Below are 16,726 nucleotides of genomic sequence, written 5' to 3' on the forward strand. Positions count from 1 at the left end.
CAATCAAAATGTAAGTTGTGCAATCAAAATACAAATAAATTTGAAATAATGAATGCATTGAATAAAACAAATTCGATAAGAAAAAAACTATATTTGAAGGAATGCAGCAAAAAAAATCACAGACGTCTACAGTTTATAAGAAATGAGCGTAAACTATGAATGAAAGTCGCAAAAAAGGTGTGTAGAAAATTCCGGTCTCGACACTAGACGATTTTTTTTTATATTCTAAACATCGGCAAACGACAATACAAAAAAAACTGCATATATTATTTCCATGTCTCGTCTATTTAAATTCTTTAACAGTTTCATTGTATTTCATTCGTTTTAATTACTCATTTTTCACACAAGTTACGTAACGTAATTACACAAGTGACTAGTGTAACAAGTGTTTTATATCGAGACGGTGCGAGTATTTGAACAAGTAATTTTACTTGATTCATTACTTGACAAGTAAGTATTTCAGAAACTATATACACCTTGTTTTACACTGTGTTTAATTTACACATTAGGATACTTTTCGATTTACACGGTTTTACATTCGAAAAGTTACAAGTTTTGTGATTTATTATTTCTTATTAAGTAATAATAAAAAAAATAATTCGTTGTAACCCATTAATTTTGAGCAATGCTGCAGCGTTTGTGCCATTGTTTTTAATCGTTTTCAAACCAAATTGCGGAATTTTCAGCAGCGTTCCAAACAAAAACGACATCCATTTGTTGGAACGGTAATGGTAACGCGACCGCAAACGTGCGAAACGCATCGCACAAAAGCACAAACATCGAACTTAAAATTTAACAAACAAAAACAAAAAAAAATCATTGCCAGATGAAAAAAAAAATGGGAAACATCAACGAATTTTATGGATACATCCGCACTACGAACTAATTGAATGTTTCGTTTTAATTAAACGCGTATTAGTTTCAGTTTTTTTTTTAAATACAGATCCACCACTTGATTAAGAGAGAGAGAAAAAAAGTTTTGGAAATGGAAGCAATTTGGATTTGGAAAGAGTTTTTCCCCAACAAAAATAAAAGCCTCGGGATTATTATATCATACTTTCGTACCACATATTCGTGTGTGTTTTTATGAAAACTAATCCCGTTTTCAACATCAAATGAATGAGAATATTTCCGCGTATATTTATAGCAAATTCGTTGATGTTTGTAAATTGATGGGAATTTGATCAATCATTCTGCATAATCCATAACAAACAAAAAGATTCATTTAATTTAGATTGAATTCGCTAATTACAATTGATTTGTTGCTGCGCTAATTAATAACATTAGTTATTTAAATCATTAATTAGTCGTTTTAACCATATAGTATAATTTAGTTAATTCATCAAAATCAAATTTTAACATTTCGTTAATTTAATTATTTATTTATAATGTTGAAATATAAATAAACAGCAATTAGTAAAGTAGTAAAGTGATTGGAAATTTGTACTATTTATTTATTTTTTGTTTTTCTCTACCGTTGATGGTAGTAAATGAATCTTTGAGAATTTATAACCGAAATCCGTCGGTCGCGAAAACACATTCGTTTCGATGAAGAGAAAACGAAAAGATAGAGAGGAGAAAATAAAAACTATTCTGTTGTGAACTTACCGGCATAGTTTGGCTCCCGTGCAAGCTATTAATCGCCGCCTGTGCTTCCTGGTGCGAGCTGAATTTCACAAAAGCACAACCTGCAAAAAGAAAAGCACACAGAATGCGTTCAATCAATCTTATTGAAAATGCAGCAAAAAACAGTATATTTTTTTTTATATTAATTTACAAATCCAATGATAAGATAGTTTAAGTCAAGAAATGTTCGAATATTGTTGATATCAATATATGTAAAAGCAAAATAGTTTCGGTTTTCAAACAGTCTTCAGTAATTGGTAAATTGTAAAATTAATTAATTTAATTAGAGAAAAAAATTCTTAATTTTGGTTGCAATTAAAATGTAAGTTATGCAATCAAAATACAAATGAATTTGAATATAATGAATGCATACAATCATTGAATAAAACAAATTGGATAAAAAAAACTATATTTGAAGGAATGCAGCAAAAACAGTATATTTCTTTTATATTAATTTACAAATCCAATGATAAGATAGTTTAAGTCAAGAAATATGTTCGAAACGCGACATTGTTGATATCAATATATGTTTTAGTAACTGAAACAAATTATTTATTGATTATACAATCATTCTTATGAGCATAATAGTTTCGGTTTTCGAACAGTTTTCAGAAATTGTAAAATTAATTAATTTAATTAGAGAAAAAATTATTAATTTTGGTTGCAATCAAAATGTAAGTTATGCAATCAAAATACAAATGAATTTGAATATAATGAATGCATTCATTCATTGAATAAAACAAATTGGATAAAAAAAAACTATATTTCAAGGAATGCAGCAAAAAAATCACAAACGTCTATAGATTATAAGAAATGAGAGTAAACTATGAATGAAAGTAGCAAAAAAAGGTGTGTAGAAAATTCCGGTCTCGAGTCTAGACGATTTTTTTTTTAAATTCTAAACATGGGCGAACAACAATACAAAAAAAACTGCATACATTATTTCCATGTCTCGTCTATTTAAATTCTTTAATAGTTTCATTGTATTTCATTCGTTTTAATTACTCATTTTTCACACAAGTTACGTAACGTAATTACACAAGTGACTAGTGTAACAAGTGTTTTATATCGAGACGGTGCGAGTATTTCAACAAGTAATTTTACTTGATTCATTACTTGACAAGTAAGTATTTCATAAACTGTATACACCTCGTTTTACACTGTGTTTTATTTACACATTAGGATATTTCTTGCGTATTTTTCGATTTACATTCGAAAAGTTACAAGTTTTGTAATTTATTATTTCTTTATTTCCATTTCTTTTTTCGATAAATATATCTTAAATAATTTTTAGTATTTGCAGGTGCAGATGAATCATCATTACGCAGGTGTGACAACTAAATTCGTCGTGACATTTCGAGTCGTTTCGTGCCCACACGAGAATTCTTTACAACGTTTTTAGAAATAGAATTAACACAAATTAAAAATATATTAATAAATTAAGTACAATTTCTGTTTAGAAACGAGAATGAATTATGTGAAGTATAAAGAGCCGAACCGAAATTAATTTCGTTCCGGTTTACGGTTACGTTCCAAGTAAATGTTTACCGTTCCAGTTTCGGTTTCGGTTAGTCTAAAAATTTCGGTTCAGTTCCGGTTGAAATTAAAATATAAAAAGCAATTTAAATTTAAAATCGAGTCCAAATATCAAATTTTGATTTAATTTTATTTACCAATTAAGTAATTTTTTGTTCCAGTTACAGTTACGGTTCAGTGAAAAAATACCGGTTAATTTCTGTTTTCGGTTCGGTTCCACTCTCTAATTATAAATTAATTATTATAAGAATCGGTTTTGTTTGAAAAATTAAGTTATTTTTTTTAAATTTGTTCATACATACTTTTACTAAAATAAGTGAAAAATTGAATTGATTTAAAACAAAATAAGAAAATATTAAATTCGTTAATGTGTAAACAAGTAATTTTACACATTTATGATGAAATTTTACCAAATAATCAAACAAATCAAACAAATATTTCTTAATTAATTGATGTTTTTTTCTTTGATAAAATTATCACTAAGTCAGTACACTTATTTAATTAAAGAGAGAAGGAATTAAATTGATTTTAATTACTACAATCGTCTTCAAAAATTAATGTTGTAAATAAAAAACGAGTTGAAATTATATTAATAAAATTAATTAATTAAATTAGAGAAATAATTCTTAATTTTGGTTGCAATTAAAATGTAAGTTAATTTGGGAAAAGTAAATTGAATTTTTTTATTGAAATACATATTAATACATGATATTTACTTATAATATTAAGATTTTCTTGTTCATTTTCTGTAATGCTTTATTTTTGTTAATTTACCAATTAAGCAATTTTTCGTTCTGGTTCAGTGAAAAATTCCGGTTTATTTCTGTTTACGGTTCGGTTCGACTCTCTGATTATAAATTAATACTTATAAGAAGAATCGGCTTTGTTTGTTTTTGTTTGAAAAATTAAGTTATTTTTTTTTAATTTATTCATACATACTTTTACTAAATTAAGTGAAAAATTGAATTGATTTGATTATTGATTTATGATGAAATTTTACCAAATAATCAAACAAATATTTCTTAATTAATTGATGTTTTTCTCTTTGATAAATTTATCAGTAAATTTGAAACAAAACTCTCTACTTTGTTTAACGATTCGCAGGTGCAGATGACTCATCATAACGCAGGTGTGCAGCTGACGTCGCATTTGTTTATCGTGACGATTCGCGAAGATTCGAGTTTTCGTACCTATATAAGGATTTGTTTAACGATCGCAGCAGCCAGTATTGTTGCGACGTTGACGAGGTGCGTTTTCGTGACCATATAAGGAAAGTGTAAACGTTTTGGAACCGCTGTGATTCATCGCGACGCAGACGAGTCGAGTTTTTGTGCCCATATAAGGTAATTTTTACAATAATCATACACTCTTCATTACTTTCTTATCAAAAAAGCCGATGTTTTATCTTTTAATAATTATCTAACAAATTATCATTAGTGATAAAATTATTTTAAAATTTAAAAAAGAAACTGTAAAAAATATCGTTGAAATTGTAAAAAAAATTCGAAAAATAAATTGAATTAGTAATTTACAGATCCAAGTAACAGAAAATCAAATAACAAGATATTTTTTTAAGTTAGTAGTAGTAATTAAAGTGAGAAGGAATTACATTGATTTTAATTACTTGAATAGTTTTAAAAAATTAATGTTGTAAATAAAAAAACGACTTGAAGTATATTAATAAAATTAAATAATTTATTTAGAGAAATAATTCTTAATTTTGGTTGCAATTAAAATGTAAGTTAATTTGGGAAAAGTAAATTGATTTTTTTTATTGAAATAAATACTAATACGTGATATTTACTTATAATATTAAGATTTTCTTGTTCATTTTCTGTAATACTTTATTTTTGTTAATTTACCAAATAAGCAATTTTTCGTTCCGGTTCAGTGAAAAATTCCGGTTAATTTCTGTTTACGGTTCGGTTCGACTCTCTGATTATAAATTAATTCTTATAAGAAGAATCGGTTTTGTTTGTTTTTTTTTCAATAAATTAAGTTATTTTTTTTTAATTTCTTCATACATACTTTTACTAAATCAAGTGAAAAATTGAATTGATTTAAAAGAAAATATGAAAATATTAAATTCGTTAATGTGTAAACAAGTAATTTTACACATTTATGATGAAATTTTACCAAATAATCAAACAAATCCAAAAAATATTTCTTAATTAATTGATGTTTTTTTTCTTTGATAAAATTATCACTAAGTCAGTACACTTATTTAATTAAAGAGAGAAGGAATTAAATTGATTTTAATTACTACAATCGTCTTCAAAAATTAATGTTGTAAATATAAACGAGTTGAAATTATATTAATAAAATTAATTAATTAAATTAGACAAATAATTCTTAATTTAGGTTGCAATTAAAATGTAACTTAATTTGGGAAAAGTAAATTGATTTTTTTTATTGAAATAAATACTAATTCGTGATATTTACTTATAATATTAAGATTTTCTTGTTCATTTTCTGTAATGCTTTATTTTTGTTAATTTACCAATTAAGCAATTTTTCGTTCTGGTTCAGTGAAAAATTCCGGTTAATTTCTGTTCGACTCTCTAATTATAAATTAATTCTTATAAGAATAATCGGTTTTGTTTGTTTTTTTGAAAAATTAAGTTTTTTTTTTTAAATTTTTCATATATACTTTTTAATAAATCAAGTGAAAAATTGAATTAATTTGATTATTGATTTAAAAGAAAATATGAAAATACTACGTATAAACAAGTAATTTTACACACTTTTTATCAAATTTTACTAAATAATCATGTGTTACTTTCAATATTTCTATACTGCGTGTCATTTTATCAAACAAATATTTCTTAATTAATTGATGTTTTTTTCTTTGATAAATTTATCAGTAAATTTGAAACAAAACGCACTACTTTGTTTAACAATTCGCAGGTGCTGATGACTCATAATAACGCAGGTGTACAGCTGACGTCGCATTTGTTTATCGTGACGATTCGCGAAGATTCGAGTTTTCGTACCTATATAAGGATTTGTTTAACGATCGCAGCAGCCAGTATTGCCACGACGTTGACGAGGTGCGTTTTTGTGACCATATAAGGTAGTGTAAACGTTTTGGAACCGCTGTGATTCATCACGACGCAGACAAGTCGAATTTTCGTACACCCATACAAGGTAATTTTTACAATAATCATACACACTTTATTTCTTTCTTATCAAAAAAGGTGATGTTTTATCATTTAATAATTATCTAACAAATTATCATTAGTGATAAAATTATTTTAAAATTTAAGACAGAAACTGTAAAAAATAACGTAAATTGAATTAGTAATTTACCAAATCCAAATAAAAGAAAATATAATAAGATAAATTTTCAAGTTAGTACACTTATTTATCTATATTTAATTAAAGAGAGAAGGAATTAAATTGATTTTAATTACTCCAATCGTCTTCAAAAATTAATTATGTAAATAAAAATTATATTAACAAAATTAATTAATTAAATTAGAGAAATAATTTAAACTTTTCGTTGCAGTAAATTAAAAACTTTGAAATTATTTAATAATTGCAAAAACCAAATTAATTTTTTTATTCAATAAATACTAAAACTTGATGTTTACTTATATTAAGATTTTCTTGTTTACTTTCTGTAATTTCATAATTGTCACTATACGTTTTTTTTATTATTACTTTATTCTTGTTAAAATTTTAGTTACTTTCAGTTTTTTTTTTATAAAATTAATTGAATATTATAAAAGTTTCATCTATTTTAATTAGATTAATTCTCATACAAATAGATATGTTTTCAATTTTAGAAAAAAAATCGCTTTTCAAACATTTAAATTTAATTTTAGTTTAATTTAAAAATCCAAGTAATAAATCATTTCGTTATTTATAAATATCTTAAATGAATATAAAAAAAAATCTTTAAAGAATTTTATATGGAAAAAAACTAAAATTTAATTATATGAGAATTTTGTAAATAATATTAGTACAAACGTGAATATACAAAGTAAGGGAAAAGATGATTTCATTGTACTTTAGGAATTTAATAAATTTGTTTGTTTGCTCGAGAGAACAATGGGACAATTGTTTAAATTTCATTATAAATTACAAATCTTTGAATATTTCAGATTTTATTCCTGATCAACGAAAAGAAACCTGTTTGAAGATTCACAAAAGATCGTAGGTAAATATTATATCTTATAATACATTGATTATCCTTTATATTAATCAAATTTCATTATGTTTTTGTCCTTTGAGTTTTCGTTCGGACGCAGCGAGCTTACGAAATTAGGAATTTCGCCAAGGAGGTCGGTCGTACAAGTTTTTCCACTTTTGTTCGAGGCACACTAACTAAAGTTTTGCGCGCGCTGCATACTACTACAACTACTACATTACGACCTCTTCCTCCTCCTCACAACATCCTTCCACCACCTCCCACACATCCCGGAGCACAACTTAATTAAGTACGAAACTTTAGTACGGGTAAACATTAAAAAGGACATTCCATTAAAAAACGAGACCGAAATTAATTAAGCAATTCTCCTCGTCCTCTATATACATACATACACCTTCTCTATATAGACACACACAGACTAATATAGTCCAATATTTATTTCTGCTGTTCCTTTTATCTCGCGCAAACGTTTATTCCCAATAAAAAAGGTGCCGGGGACGGGACGAAGGCTAATTAATTTTCTGTAACAATTAATATTTAATTATCTTCGCCAAATTTCTTCTTTCTTCTCTTCCTTTTTTTTTTGTTTTCACTTCTTTCCATAGCCTCAGGCCGAAACCCAGACTCCGAGCGGCGGCGGCAGTCAATCAATAAACTCAATTAAAACTTAGCGGAGCCGAAATCGATGATTTTAATTAAAACTTAAAATACATCAATTTTTTTTTTTCAAATATTTTTAATTTTTCGATGCCCCCGAAATAACGAGCGCCGAAGATCGTTTCTTCATCAAAGGATACTTTAATTTTTACTCTAATTATACTGAATAAGTACAAAAAAAAATTGTGAGAAAATATTAAAAAAAATTACATACAGAATTTCAATAATTTTATCACATTTAATTAGTTAATGGTTTCCAATTTTAAGATTTTCAACAGTTTGCAAATTTGTAATATAATATTTATTGATTTTTTTTGTCTAAATTAAATTAATCATGTAATAAAGAAATTTTAAAAATTTGATACAAAATTTCCAAATATTTAATCAAAATTTCAAAAATTTGCAATAAAAATTTCAATAATTTGATCTCATATAAATGTTTAATTGTTTTCAGGTGAAAAACTTATAGATTTTCAACATTTTGCAAATTTATAATATAATATTTATTGATTTTTCTTTTCTAAATTTAATTTAATCATGTAATAAAGAAATTTTAAAAATTAGATACAAAATTTCCAAATATTTAATCAAAACTTCAAAAATTTGCAATAAAAATTTCAATAATTTGATCTTTAATTGTTTCCAGGTGAAAAACTTGTAGATTCTCAACATTTTGCAAATTTGTGATATAATATTTATTGATTTTTCTTTTCTAAATTTAATTTAATCATGTAATAAAGAAATTTTAAAAATTTGATACAAAATTTCCAAATATTTAATCAAAATTTCAAAAATTTGCAATAAAAATTTCAATAATTTGATCTTATATAAATGTTTAATTGTTTCCGGATGAAAAACTTGTAGATTCTCAACATTTTACATATTTGTGATATAATATTTATTGATTTTTCTTGTCCAAATTAAATTTAATCAAGTTTAAAAATTAGTTACAAAATTTCCAAATAATTAATCAAACTTTCAAAAATTTGCAATCAAAATTTCTATAATTTGATCTCATTTAATTGTTTAATTGTTTCCAGGTGAAAAACTTGTAGATTCTCAACATTTTACAAATTTGTGATATAATATTTATTGATTTTTCTTGTCTAAATTAAATTAATCATGTAATAAAGAAAGTTTAAAAATAAAGATACAAAATTTCCAAATATTTAATCAAAATTTCAAAAATTTGCAATAAAAATTTCAATAATTTGATCTTATATAAATGTTTAATTGTTTCCGGGTGAAAAACTTGTAGATTCTCAACATTTTACAAATTTGTGATATAATATTTATTGATTTTTCTTGTCTAAATTAATTTTAGTCATGTAATAAAGAAATTTAAAAAATTAGATACAAAATTTCCAAATATTTAATCAAAATTTGCAATCAAAATTTCAATAATTTGATCTAATATAAATTTTTAATTGTTTCCAGGTGAAAAACTTGTAGATTTACAACATTTTGCGAATTTTTAATATAATATTTATTATTTTCTTTTTGTTTAAACATTTTATTGATAATTTGTAAATTTAATCATGTAATTCAATTAAATAGAAAATTTAATCAAAATTCAAAAAATTTGCAATCAAAATTTCAATAATTTCATCTCATTTAATTCCTTAATGAAAAACTTGAAGATTTTCAACATTTTGTAAACTTCTAATATAATATTTATCTATTGATAATATTTCAGTTTTTCAAGATTTTAAATTTCACAAATTTGTAATTTTCATTATTTTTTTTTACCTAGTTTATTGAGATAAATTTAATAATTTTCAATTTAATTCATTTTCATTCATTTTCACTCTATTAATTATAAGATTTTCGAAAGTTATAATTATATTTATTTGTTTCTAAATATTGATATGAACTTTTATTGTATTTTTTCAGGATAATTAAAGAAACAGTTTTAAAAGTTCCCATCGCATTATTACGGTTTACGCTCTTATCGAAACAACCGGAAATTGCAATTAATCGGCGGGAAATTCGAAAAAAAAAAAAGATCTGAATAAAAGAATTATTGCTACTCCGTCGATATTTATCGTGGAGGAGAGGAGCTCACGTTTCGGCTTTCTCGGACAATTAAAATGGAAATTATTCCGGGCGGTGCAATTAAAACATCCGGACCAAAAAACCCACCCCGGCTCTCTCTGATCCCTTACAAAAAAAAAATATATATACCGGGTGAACAAAAAAAAACCGAGAAGAGAGAGAAAGAGAGTAGAAGAAGAACGAGATGCGAATAATCAATTTTTAATTAGTATTAAAATTTATGCATTTAAAAATTGACTTTGTGCAGATTTTCGTTCCGTAATAAAGCCGCAAAAGTACATACACACACACACACTTTATACCTATATATAATCGGTGTGTGTGTGTGTGTGTTTAGGGGGGGTCGGGGGATGGAAATTTAATTAATATCCCCCCTTTTTACCGCGGGGTATGTATGCGTAATCCGCGAGGGATTAATTAACACGTGATGTAGTCTGCCCCCCCCCCATTCCGCCCATTATCGATGCGATTTAATATATATATATATTCTTGGGCGACAAGATATGAAACCTAAATAGCGTGTTGGAGGGTACGAGTCTTCCCCAAAAACCATCTCCTCAGACCCTCAGTAATTAGGATTTGGAGAACAAAGTGTGTGTGTGTGTAGGGCCTAGGGATGATGCTATATATATGTGTGTACATCCACACATGAGAATACGCACCGCCACTCCAGGGTGAACACAAACCGAAACCCTCTCGCTTTCGAACCCTTAGGCGGTGGGTTTGTTAGAGCCAACCGAAAATGCAAATTGGGTAGGTTTGCTTTCGACATGCTCCCTTCCCGAGGGTGCATACTATTATTATCTATATATACACACACACATATACATTTATATTTAAAAAAAAAAATGTATATATTCATCCGAACAAACCAGAAATAATTACGAAACAATGATTACAACCAAAATTCTACTCATAATTGTATAGAAATTGTATTAAGTAAAATATATCAAATAATCTCAAAATTAAGCTAAAAATTAAACTTTTCTTTTTGTTTAATGTAAAAATCCCATCAAGTATATGATTAAACTATTTGTGTAAATAAAAGTTGACTCACTAAATCAAGAGATGGTTTTGAAATTGTAGTTTGTTGGATTCCTATAAAAGTTGATGGGAAATACAATAAATTTGAAAGATTTCTATATAATAAATCAAAGAATTTCAAATAAATTGTAATATTAGAATTAAAAAATAATTATTTCGTTTCAATTAAAAATTTGAAATTGTGATAATAAATTAACCAAAGTATACATATTTTGGTCATTTTCTTTTCGATTGAGATTGAAAAATTTCATAAATGAAGATTTACAACAACAAAAATGAATAGTTTGTCCGTCAGTTTCAAAATACAAAATCTAAGATATTTTGTTAGTTCATACCTGAAACTTATTGAAATTATGCTTATAGAATGTATTATTAGTTGTATCATATTTGTTAATATCATAAAATTGATAAAAACCATAAAAATCTCAAAATTAAGCTAAAAATTAAACTTTTCTTCTTGTTTAATGTAAAAATCCCATTAATATACTTGATTAAACTATTTGTGTAAATAAAAGTTGACTCACTAAATCAAGAGATGGTTTTGAAATTGTAGTTTGTTGGATTCCTATAAAAGTTGATGAGAAATACAATAAATTTGAAAGATTTCTATATAATAAATCAAAGCATTTCAAATAAATTGTAATATTAGAATTAAAAAATAATTATTTCGTTTCAATTAAAAATTTTAAATTGTGATAATAAATTAACCAAAGTATACATATTTTGGTCATTTTTTTTTCGATTGAGACTGAAAAATTTCATAAATGAAGATTTACAACAACAGAAATGATTAGTTTGTCCGTCATTTTCGAAATACAAAATCTAAGAAATTTTGTTAGTTAATACCTGAAACTTATTGAAATTATGCTTATAGAATGTATTATTAGTGGTATCATATAGAATAATTAGTGAAAACAAAATCTTGTTTAATTTCATAACGTTATTAATTTTTCAAAAAATATTTAATTCAACTAAATATTGAAAGAAATACATTTTCTGTTTAATTTTATAAAATTTCGAATCAAACATTTTGCTACAAGTTTAAGAAATACATATTCTTATAAATCTTTTAAAATTTCATTCATTTTCCTATAAAGTTAACTAATTATAACCATTTCCATTAACATGTTTGCTCTTCATTTTATATTTCTCTAACCAATATAATTTTTCATATCTCGTATTCTATAATATTGAACTGCACGAAATTACTTGTGTTAATGTAAGTACACCAATAAATTACTAGTAAAAATAAGCTATGACAAGTACACTTGATGAGTATCGTCGAAGTAGGAAACGCGCCAATAAAAGTTTAATTACGGCTCGCGCTCATAACGCGAAATCAACCTGAATCGTACTTTGTGTCCATGCTGTAACCCAGTTCGGTCGAGGACGAAACCAATTTATTATATCCTTCGACCATTAAAACGCGCCGTTAATATGTAATTTAAACTGGGAAAGGATGCTCGAAGGAAGGATGAAAATGTAGAAGAAAGAAAAGGGGGGGTTTCGGTTCGGTTTTTTTTTTTGGTGAGCAATTCGGTGAGGGGAGAAATGAAGGAAGATTGGTGGAGATGGAGTAGTAGGAGGAATAAACGAAGAGGTGGAGGTTTAATAATTGCGAATTCCGGTTTGCGCTTTGGTTGTTGAATATTTCTCTGGAAAACTTATTTGGGATTTATTTTTCCACGTCATGTGCTTCACAAAGGGCAGCAGAACTTTTCCCCCGCACACTCGCATAGCGCCGGCTCTTATTTCGCTTTATGCTTCTTATTTCTCCTTCACTTTTTCTCTCCCTATATATAGTAAATATATATAGAAATATACCGATTCCTTTGTTGTAAATATGTTGGAAATCAAAGCGATTCATTTTTCCATACGACTTCATTAATTTAGTTCACATAAATAAACAAATAAATAAATATACGGGGAAAAGCAACGTAATTAACTCTGATACAACTATAATTGAAATACTCAAGTCAATAGAACTTACGTAAAACCCAACGTTTTGTACGAATGAAACCATATTAATTACACACAATAGACGTGTTATTCTACATCGAGTGTAAATACACGTGACTTCACTAATTTCACAAAAAAAGAGAAATTTAATACTAATTCAATTGAATCGAAAACTTTACTTTATCACATAAACAATTAGATCGACTATTAATATTTTATTCTTCATAAATTGATAAAATGCAAAACATCAACAGCAACTAAATACAAACTTCAATTATTGTCCTGCTAATTTACAAACTTCGCCTTTCTACTCAATTATAATACACTTTAATTACATTTTATATAAACTTCAATTTTGCAACAACTTTCTTCATTACATCCCACAAGCCAAGCGCACCTGAGGTTTATATTAAATTTACAGACTTCACTGCACACAACTAAATATTATATTGATTTAATTATGCAATCATTCTAAACTGCAAACAACAATTAGCAAACTTTTTTTACCTTACATCATTAGAAATTACATTACTAGTTTTACATCTGTAATAATAATAATGTTAATTACAAAAAATGGTTTAAATGCAACATAAATTCAATATTGTTAGTTTCAATTTAATTAACTTTACTTTAAGGAAAAACTGTAATATTAATTTACATGTTTTTTCATAAGAATTTTCGTTTTTAATATTAGAAATGATTTCTTCAAACGTTACATAAATTATTGTAAGAAATTTTGAAATTTTTCAAACAGAATTTACTAATTCATAAAATTAATTGTTAATATTTTGCAATTTATTCTTTCAGATTTTTCAGAGATACTTGATTCTTATTTTAAATGTTCTTTCACTGTTAATCTATAAGTTATTTCGATGCTGGTTTAATTGTAAATTGTTATAGTAGAAAACTCCTAACTTGTTAAAACTAAAACTGTAGTTTTAATTTACATGTTTTTTTCATAAGAATTTTCGTTTTTAATATTAGAAATGATTTTTTTACACGTTACATAAATTATTGTAAGAAATTTTGAAGAAAGCATTGCTTTTCAAACAGAATTTACTAATTCATAATATTAATTATTAATTTTTTGCAATTTATTCTTTCAGATTTTTCAGAGATACTTGATTCTTATTTTAAATGTTCTTTCACTGTTAATCTATAAGTTATTTCGATGCTAGTTTAATTGTAAATTGTTATAGTAGAAAACTCCTAACTTGTTAAAACTAAAACTGTAGTTTTAATTTACATGTTTTTTATAAGAATTTTCGTTTTTAATATTACAAATGATTTCTTTAAACGTTACATAAATTATTGTAACAAATTTTGAAGAAAGCATTGCTTTCAAACAGAATTTACTAATTCATAAAATAAATTATTAATTTTTTTGCAATTCATTCTTTCAGATTTTTCAGAGATACTTGATTCTTATTTTAAATGTTCTTTCACTGTTAATCTATAAGTTATTTCGATGCTAGTTTAATTGTAAATTCTTATAGTAGAAAACTTGTAACTTGTTAAAACTAAAACTGTAGTTTTAAATATGTTAAATAGGAAATGTTCTGGCAATGCGTCGTTAAGCATTTCGATCAGTATACAGCTCCTAAACATGTCAGTTAAGTTCGCCGCGAGCAAGAAAAAAAACGGAGGGACTAGAAAAGTTTAGTTCGGACGACACTTTTACTTGCTCCTTGGAGGCAGCAAAGGCAGTATCGAATTCCCGGCGCTTCTTTGCAAAAAAGTTGTATTGGGTTTTCGTCCTTGCATACACTTCTTTTTCTCTCCATTCTCAACCAAAAAAAAAGTTCTATGTGTAAAATACGTTTGAATATGATAGGATTACCTTTACTGGTTCCGTCTGGTCCTCGCAGGATCGTGCACTCCTCTATTGCGCCGAACGGAGTGAACAATTGACGAACATCCTCTTCAGTCTGTTGCTTACTGAGCATTCCCACGAACAGCTTTCGATCTGCGGGAAAGAAACAAAAAAAAAACATCGTTTTTTTGGTATTACTGGCAGAGACGGGCGAGGGGGATGCATCGCAAAAATAATAGAGAGAACAATTTTTAGAAATAATAACGAAAATAAAAACACATATAGACACATATAAACAAATTTGCTGGTGCAATTCCACATAAATCGTCGGGCTAATATTGACACACTCAAAGGTACACGAGCTTAGGAGCTAGCGATCGATGTTACTGGAAACTATTTATCGAGAAAGAGAGAGATAGAGAAGAAGGGTCTTTGAAGGAGGGAGAGAGAGAGAGAGTAAATTGGATCAAACTCGCTTTCTAAATCAAAAGGGGACGCAGCGAAAGGATAATTCGCAAAGAGAGGAAGAAAAGATAAAAAAGTATGGAGATGATGATGGCGGTGAAAGTATTTTTGCGAGGAGATAGCGCAGGAAAGATATTTACATCATACATAAATAAAGTAAATCTAAGATGTTTGCGTTTAAATCGCGCGGGTATTTCCATCCTCCTCTGATGCGTCAAGAGGTAAAGAAATAACCGCTTTCTTTCTTGAATCATCGATTGATTGAATCATCATTTATCTCGCTCGAGCAAAAAGAAATAATAATACGAAAAGAAAATGTGGGGGCTAATATAGACAATAATAATAATATATAACATTGATACATCGAACGACCATGGCTGTCACAGGAACAACGCACTACAAACAGTCTAATACGCACGAGACACAATGTCACATCGCCATCACAAGACATCGACAAGAGGAGACAGGACGTGGTCTTACTTGACCGGTTGGGTTTGTTTCCGGGCTTGGGTGGTTGCAGGCAAGGGTTTTGTTGGTATGTCGTTGTTGTTGTTGTCGACGGTTGTAGTTGTTGTTGTTGTTGTCGTTGCTAGGCTATCTCCTCGTTACCTTGACTCCCTCCCTTACATCCGGGAGCTGCCTGCCTCCATCTCGAGCTCTGCAATTTAGAACAGAACTAGGAGGTGGCGGCGATCCTCATCTCCTGTACACACACACGCACACCTGATGGATAACAACAGATTCGTTCAAAAAACATCTGCAACACCCCCAAGAGAAAACAAAAACAAAATCAAACGAAAAATCAAGAAGACGACGAAAATGAAATGAAACACGAGTATTGTTATTATGTTTATGCGTGTGCGTATGTATATAAATATAGACAGACAGATAGATGGATGGATATTGTACATCCTACGGTTTACAACAGACACAAATCATAACAGGGAAAAGTAAACAACAGTCAAGTAAAAGCCAAGGTAACCCCGCTTTCTATAGCATCTGCGAGACAAACATTAAACATACAATAAACAAACATCGTTTAACTAAGCGCAACAGAAAACCTTCCCTTTTAGAGAAAAAAAAAACATTCATCTTCAGCAACACATTTCTGTTTGCTCAAATCTTATTAAAATCTTATTAGAAACTCATAATTAAATTATACAATTTACCAAAGTAAACCTTTCAAAGATTTTGGTATTATTTAATAACAATGAAGATATTTGTTGATTTTTGTATCTTAATTTAAAATTAATTATAATATATTAACTATAGTTTAATTTCTGTATTTTGTTTAAGTTTAATTTTTTTTTTTAAATAAAAATTTAACATATTCTTCGAAAAATTAATTAAAATTTTCTAAATAAGTCCACAATTATTAAATGAAATGTATATTAAAAAACAAGAAAGAAATATATATC

The 16,726-nt window shown here is 27.1% G+C and overlaps 1 protein-coding gene and 1 long non-coding RNA gene across 2 annotated transcripts in view; one reads left to right on the top strand and one right to left on the bottom strand.

Moving 5' to 3' along the window:
• LOC108566096 (CUGBP Elav-like family member 4) overlaps positions 1-16,726 on the bottom strand; it is a 34,180-nt gene that overhangs the window by 13,881 nt on the left and 3,573 nt on the right. Inside the window, exons 3-4 of the mRNA XM_017925819.1 lie at positions 14,871-14,996; positions 1,609-1,688 (exon numbers count right to left, since the gene is read on the bottom strand). Of these exons, the coding sequence (XP_017781308.1) occupies positions 1,609-1,688; positions 14,871-14,996 (206 nt within the window). The remainder of the gene's footprint in view (positions 1-1,608; positions 1,689-14,870; positions 14,997-16,726) is intronic.
• Positions 6,111-8,101, top strand: LOC108566097. Its single transcript, XR_001891198.1, has 3 exons — positions 6,111-6,309; positions 7,269-7,324; positions 7,399-8,101. It is a non-coding gene; the product is annotated as an uncharacterized LOC108566097 (long non-coding RNA).

This window comes from Nicrophorus vespilloides, unplaced genomic scaffold (assembly GCF_001412225.1).
Source record: "Nicrophorus vespilloides isolate i.1.1-1 unplaced genomic scaffold, Nicve_v1.0, whole genome shotgun sequence".
NCBI lineage: Eukaryota > Metazoa > Arthropoda > Insecta > Coleoptera > Silphidae > Nicrophorus > Nicrophorus vespilloides.